Source organism: Centropristis striata, chromosome 15, assembly GCF_030273125.1.
Source record: "Centropristis striata isolate RG_2023a ecotype Rhode Island chromosome 15, C.striata_1.0, whole genome shotgun sequence".
Classification (NCBI taxonomy): Eukaryota; Metazoa; Chordata; class Actinopteri; order Perciformes; family Serranidae; genus Centropristis; species Centropristis striata.
Window position 1 is genome coordinate 33,282,231 of NC_081531.1, and position 7,042 is coordinate 33,289,272.

Below are 7,042 nucleotides of genomic sequence, written 5' to 3' on the forward strand. Positions count from 1 at the left end.
TTTGAATGGCTCTGTGTTAAATTCTACTTGGAGTTCATCATGAATCAGTGAATTGATTCATACAACTAGATCTTAGGTGATTGTGTTTTATACTGATTTAACACTGATTGCCTCTAACATAGAGTGACATATTCTGTTTCCTCTAGTGGGCTTTCTACAGAGCGGGACAAAGCTTTTGTTCCGCAGGAGACATCGAGAGAAGGAGCCCTGCCTGAGCCAGTCCCACGAAGACATCTCCAACATGGGCAATAACTTTGCTGCCACCCCCACCATCAACCGTAAAAAGTCTGGCAGTTTCTCTCGGCGTCTCATCAAACGATTCTCTTTCCGCTCATCAGGCAAATCAAAAGGCAAAGCTACCAACGGAGGAGCGAGCTCGCTGGATAACTGATTATCATTGTTGTGGTGGGACATGGGTCCTCCTGACTTAAGTTTTACTGTTATTACTGTCAGAAGAACAACTAAACCTTGCAAGAGTCCAGTCTGTGACAGGCTGAGCACCCCAGGTTGGATGTCACCTGCACATCTTGAAAGAAGAACGAGAAAATGATTGCACCTTCAGGACAAAAGACATGTTTAATCACATCACTGACGCTAAAATGTGATATGAAATGCTTTTCTTATGAGGAGATTTCTGCTGCTCGGTGTGGAGAAGGTAATAGTCACAATGAAGCATCGTGCCCCCCATTTGAACACAAACTATAGTGTTTGATTGTGACAGAGGTTGGAAAGGCTCTTAAGCTATTTAATTATATAAAATACCAGTATGATGCTATTGGTTGCACTTTGGACTGTTTTTTGACAGCAGATGTACATTTTTATTGTGTGGTTCTCATGAAACAAGTGCTATTTATTTTACCCTCCAAAAAACATCCAAAAGTCATCATAGTTCCATTACACTGTAAAATACTGACATTACTGTGTTTTTCCATGCAAATGTAATTTAAAACACATAGTTTAAGTAAGTTAAGAAATCTAAATCTAGCAGTCCATTCATAATTGCTTATACATCGGTTTTAGAATGTTGTTCATTGTTGTATCTTATATAAGAAGCAGAAAAGGTAATATATTTATTGTACTTTTTATTTTATAAAGGTACTTTCTGTAAAATATAACGCACATAATGCATTTCAGTTTGCTTTTTAAAACATCCAACCAGCCAGGATCTCTAGCAGAATTTTCCAAGTTGGGCAATAAGTTTAAACTTTCTTTTTTCAGTCATTAAAAAGAACATGGCTAGGTCCTGCTCTCCGTGTGGCTCCTGTTGACTCCAATTAAATCAAAAGTGCATCCACTCACATTATAGAGGCTTAGGTTGATGCTCATGTGGACATTTCATGATTGCAATAATTATCATTACTGTGCAGCAAGCCTTGCAGGAAAAAAATCATTGGCAGGAAATGCTGATGTGTGATCAGCAAAACCTATTCTTTATTCACATTTGGGAGCATTTTCAAAGTGCTATAACAAACATGTATTTATTATTTGCAATAAATGGAATTTTGAGGTCTCTGCAAAGGTTTCAGAGATGCTCTGCTGAGGATTTTGGGACAACAAGATTGTCAAAGTTTACAACAGGGTGATGGCTGGAGTGGACATGCTTAGGGCTAGAAATGAAACTGCTACTAGCAACTGGGAACCAACTGCACCCTTCAACAGCAAACAGAACCAGTATGTAAAAAAATATGAATACATTTTGGGCCATTTTGTGTTTGGTCAGAGAAAATAAAAAATATTTTATCTTGCTCTATTGATACTAAAATTACTGATCAACCAACTTAAATTATTTGAATAACAGTTTCAGGGTTATTTGCATCAATAAAAGGGTGGTGGACCATGTGCTTTACCAATTGGAAATGCAGAAGAAATGAAAAAAAAGCCACTTTATTGTCTAAAAGACACAGTATAGCTGCAATGTGAACAGCAAGCAAATATATGACAGGCTATGTATGATTTTTCTTGTTATATTTGAAATGTGTAATTTATTGCAAATAAATTATTTTTGGAGCATCACTTGATTACCTTTGGCGTTTTTCTTCTTAAGGAGGCAACATACAGGCCAGAAGTTTGGACACACCTTCTCATTCAATGCGTTTTTCTTTATTTTCATGACTATTTACATTGTAGATTCTCACTGAAGGCATCAAAACTATGAATGAACACATATGGAATTATGTACTTAACAAAAAAAGTGTGAAATAACTGAAAACATGTCTTGTATTTTAGATTCCTCAAAGTAGCCACCCTTTGCTTACTAGAATATAAGACATGTTTTCAGTTATTTCACACTTTTTTGTTAAGTACATAATTCCACATGTGTTCATTAATAGTTTTGATGAATTTGCAATGTCAATAGTCATGAAAATAAAGGAAATGCATTGAATGAGAAGGTGTGTCCAAACTTTTGGCCTGTACTGTACATTTATCAACCTATATATATATATATATATATATATATATATATATATATATATATATATATTTCCTGCAGTGGGGACAGTTGTTTGTTGCAGCAGCACAAACAGATTAGGAAATGTTTTTATGATATTTCATTCTAAATTCTGCATTATATTTGCTTTACTTTCAATGCAGAGTTTAAAAACTGGAGGGAAAATCATAGATTGGTCTTAAAAACCCGCCCCTCGACATACGACCCTATAGCAGCAAGCAGGGGAACCCACAGCCCATCGCCTTGGTTTATTTTACAGAGCCTATCGTGATTGGATAACCGTCCGAGCAGATTCACCAATAGTCACTGACTTCCTGTCCCCTTTAACCTCTTCCAACCAATCACATTTGCCTATTGTATGCCACAAGCCAATCGCGTCGTAGGGCGGGACAAAGCCGCGGGTTTATATCCAGGTCGTGCAGCTCTTTCCTTCACATCTTTCGCCAAATAGTTCATTTTTCTGTGTTCGTTTGGAACAAAACTACGAAAACCGACCATGTCTGGAAGAGGCAAAAGCGGAGGAAAGGTCCGTGCCAAGGCCAAGACCCGCAGCTCCCGTGCCGGACTCCAGTTCCCCGTTGGCCGTGTCCACCGTCTCCTCCGCAAGGGTAACTACGCTGAGAGAGTCGGCGCCGGAGCCCCGGTGTACCTGGCCGCCGTGCTGGAGTACCTCACCGCTGAGATCCTGGAGTTGGCCGGAAACGCCGCCAGAGACAACAAGAAGACCCGCATCATCCCGCGTCACCTGCAGCTGGCTGTCCGCAACGACGAGGAGCTGAACAAACTGCTCGGCGGCGTCACCATCGCCCAGGGCGGCGTGCTCCCCAACATCCAGGCCGTCCTGCTGCCCAAGAAGACCGGCCAGTCTGCACCGAGCTCCGGCAAGGCGGGAAAGAAGGCCTCCTCTCAGTCTCAAGAGTACTAGCTCTGCTGGCTGATAACTTTCTCCCCAACGGCCCTTTTAAGGGCCACCCAATCCTCCTTGAAAGAGCGACATTCCCTGTCCGTTTTCGCATTGTTTTTATTTAATAAAACGCTTGTTTTGTACAAGTTGTCAGCAGCTTTTTGTTGAGCTACTATGCTACATGAAGCTAGCCTGGTTAATAAAGTTTGCTGGTCATTAGTGTGAGATAAAACGTTCTTGTTTTCACTGGCCCTAGATGCTATATAGCTTTCTACTTCTATAATATTGCGTTTTGAGCCACATTGAATAATTTTACACCAGTTCTCATTTAGCAGGCCTATACAGGTCTGGGGCCCCTGCTAATCTACACACACTGCGGGTTCTTGTCCCAGAAGCTGCAGGCTGCTGCTCTTCTGGTTTATTCTAGAATAACTGCTGCTTCTGTGTCTGTGCCTTAAATCTAAAGTAAACAAAGATGGTGACAAATTCTTCAGCACATGGCACATAACATATTGCTTCTCGTTCTCCTTTAGAAGCATAGAGCATATTCACCTCAGTCAAACAATCTGATTTTCAGTCTAAATGAATGCACCTAAATTAAGTATAGTCAGAACAGTGACAAGTTTTTGTTGGTGATTTATGGTTATTACAAAAGCTGTGGTGCAAAAACTTGTCTATCCCAACTGAACTAAACATGGGAAGCACTACAAACCTCAAAAAGGACCAAAGTTCTGAATAAGTTAAATGTCTCCATGTGCTATACATTCTGAACTATTTGCATTTTTACAACCTCTCCTGTCCTCTCCTCTCTGCTCTGTGTAAACAGCCTGCAGTTCTGTCTGATTTTCAATGAATATTGTCATGTGGGCAGAAATATTAGTTTCGTTTTGGTTAAGGGAACCTTCATAACTGTCAGAAAATAATGCCTGTTGACATTTGATTATGTAGATAGTAGTTTGAGATAATTGGTGTATTTTTGGCAACCTTTTTAAAAAAAAATGGGTTAGTGGGGTTCAGAGGTTTAGATTACTTCAATAAGCATTGCAGCACTATTATATTAGATCTCAGTAGTTTAGTTTACCCAACAAACTGTCAACTGTGAGATGTAGAAAAACATTTTAAGATTGAGGGCAAGTCGTTAAATTTTGTTTGTGGGCTTGTATTTGCTAAAACAGCTGTGTTTGAGTATCTGCACGGTGAAAGCATGCATAACACAGTAACGGTTCTTTTAGGCTGAAGCTGCAGGTGTTTCCTCTTTACATGAAGATACAAATAACTGCCGACAGTTTACAAACACAAGTGGAATCTGTACATGCATACATATAGCTTCAGCTGGCATGCCATTGGGAATTAATTTAACTAATTTAATCTTCAATTATCCACTTTAATTATAAATAGACCCACAATTATAGGATATAGGATAGGCGACAGCTAAATGTAGTGGAGTAAAAAGTACAATATTTTCCCATAAAATGTAGTGAAGTAGAAGTATAAAGATTCATATGTGGAAATACTCTAAAGCAGCTATTCTCAACCTTGGGTTCGGGACCCCAATTGGGGTCGCGAGGTGATTTCTGGGGGTCGCCAAATCATTTTGGAAGTCAGCTCTGTCTCCACTGTGTTAAAGTGTTCATGTGTTAATGTGTTTTAGTCTTTTTGGTCACTTAATGTCTTTTTTTTGGTCATTTTGTGTGTTATTTGGTAATTTTGTTTCCTTTTTTTGGTCTTTTTGTGTTTTTTTTTTGTCGTTTTGTGTCTTTTTGGTAATTTTGTTTCTTTTTTGGGTCATTTTGTGTCTTTTTTTGGGTCATTTTGTGTCTTTTTTTTGTCATTTTGTGTCTTTTTTGGTCATTTTATTTCCTTTTTTTGGTCATTTTGTTTCTTTTGTGGGTGATCTGAACTGTGCGTGTGAGATTGTGTTCAGTGAGCGGGGGTCGCGGACAACATGCATGTTAAATTGGGGGTCGCGACTCAAAAAGGTTGAGAACTACTGCTCTAAAGTACAAGTACCTCAAATTTGTACCTAAGTACAGTACTTACGTATGTACTTAGTAACACTACACCACTGGAAATACACAATCCATGATTAAAAAAAAACAGGTGAACAACATGTCTGGGCCATAATAAAGTAGGTGAATCTGGCAACTTCTCCTCAGTCATTTGTAAAAGTCACTGAAGAACGAATCTGTTTGTACAAGTGGTTCTTACATGAGGCCCAATGATCGGACGACAAACTAGTCCAAAACTTGCAAATGCAACTGATGCACAGTGGTTGATTGTAATTAAGTACATTTACTCAAGTACTGTACTTAAGTACAATTGAGGTAGTTGTACTTTGAGTATTTCCATTTGATGAAACTTTATATTTCTACTCTATGACATTTTAGAGGTAAATATTGTACTTTTTACACTGCATTTCGCTTCCAGCTTTAGTTACTTTTCAAGTTAGGATTCACCAGAAAACATGATAAAATTGAAGTGATTCAATATTTTCTAAATTAAATCTCATACCAGTAAATTACGTAGCCCTTCCTTGAGAAAATGAAACCACTAATTACATAAATGCATGAATAAAAATCCAATCATATATGTGGACTATATATAAAACAACTTGAGTGGCGCCATTCTGCATAACAAGTACATTTGGATGATGATACTTTTGTACTTTTACTTCGTAAAGTTTTGAATGCAGGACTTTTACTGTAGTGGAGTAATTTCACAGTGTGGTATTAGAACTTTTACTTGAGTAAAGGATCTGAATACTTCTTCAACCATTGCTGATGCAGCATGCTGCACTGTAAAAAATGTTTGTAGAAATAACAGTAAATAGCGTAAATAGACACTAGACACTTGACACTTTTAATTACAGTAAATCAGAGAATAGCACAAAACTTTTACTTTTTTCTGTCATCGACTGGAAGAAACACAGTTTTGCTGTAAAAATATAACATTTTAATGCAAAATTTATGGAGAAATACCATGATGTGTAAATGAATGACACATTAACCCTAAAAATAACAGGACTATTCAGTCTAAATTACAGTTTTTGCTGATATTTACATTTAAATTTACAGTAGAAAATCCACTCACTGTAATTTTTACGGTGAAGTTCTGGCAACCACAGCTGCCGGTATTTTACCGTAAATTAAACAATTATTTTTTACAGTGTGGAAAAAAAGGCAATGCAACAACATGACATGTTCTCAGTGCAAGGATTGTTTCAACGAAATGCCTTCTGTTTGCTGCAGTTTTTAATCTGAGACACCTAATGAGACAACATGTCAGAACAATCATGGCGAGCATGACTGCATTTCACTGACTTTGCCACCAGGGGTCAATTGTTTCACGTCTGATACCCATGTGTGTTTCTATTTAACAACAATTGATGACAGCTCTCTGCATATGTTGTCTCAGCAGTGATTCTCACCAGAATACCATGGAGGGTTGATGAAACTGTTCCCTTTCAGAAGTGGAAGATTCATCACCAGTGATGTTAAAGTTGTAAAATATCTGGAAAACTCTTTCTCTCCATCAGTCATTCCAACAGTCACACTCACTTATTCTACATGTGGGATTCTTACGAGTTATTTTAATGTCATCTGTGGCGGGGGTTACTTGTTTTCTCATTACATCTCAGACATGTGCAGCTAAAAATCACCCATAACCTTTTCGCAGGAGGAAAGCCTGCA

General features: G+C 38.2%; 2 protein-coding genes across 3 annotated transcripts in view; both read left to right on the forward strand.

Moving 5' to 3' along the window:
- The window catches only part of c2cd2l (c2cd2 like), a 33,058-nt gene extending 31,695 nt beyond the window's left edge, over positions 1–1,363 (forward strand). For both annotated transcript variants that reach the window (XM_059352066.1, XM_059352067.1), the window contains exon 15: positions 147–1,363. In XM_059352066.1, the coding sequence (XP_059208049.1) occupies positions 147–391 (245 nt within the window). In that variant the 3' untranslated portion in view covers positions 392–1,363. The remainder of the gene's footprint in view (positions 1–146) is intronic.
- Positions 1,364–2,841: 1,478 nt separating this feature from the next.
- Positions 2,842–3,499, forward strand: LOC131986737 (histone H2AX). The gene has a single exon (XM_059351841.1). It carries the CDS (start codon positions 2,946–2,948, stop codon positions 3,372–3,374), a length of 429 nt encoding a protein of 142 aa, XP_059207824.1. The 5' UTR covers positions 2,842–2,945; the 3' UTR covers positions 3,375–3,499.
- Positions 3,500–7,042: the final 3,543 nt, after the last annotated feature.

Bases quoted from the DNA above. Each gene is read 5' to 3' on its own strand.
- LOC131986737 (XM_059351841.1), top strand. From the start codon at position 2,946: ATGTCTGGAAGAGGCAAAAGCGGAGGAAAGGTCCGTGCCAAGGCCAAG.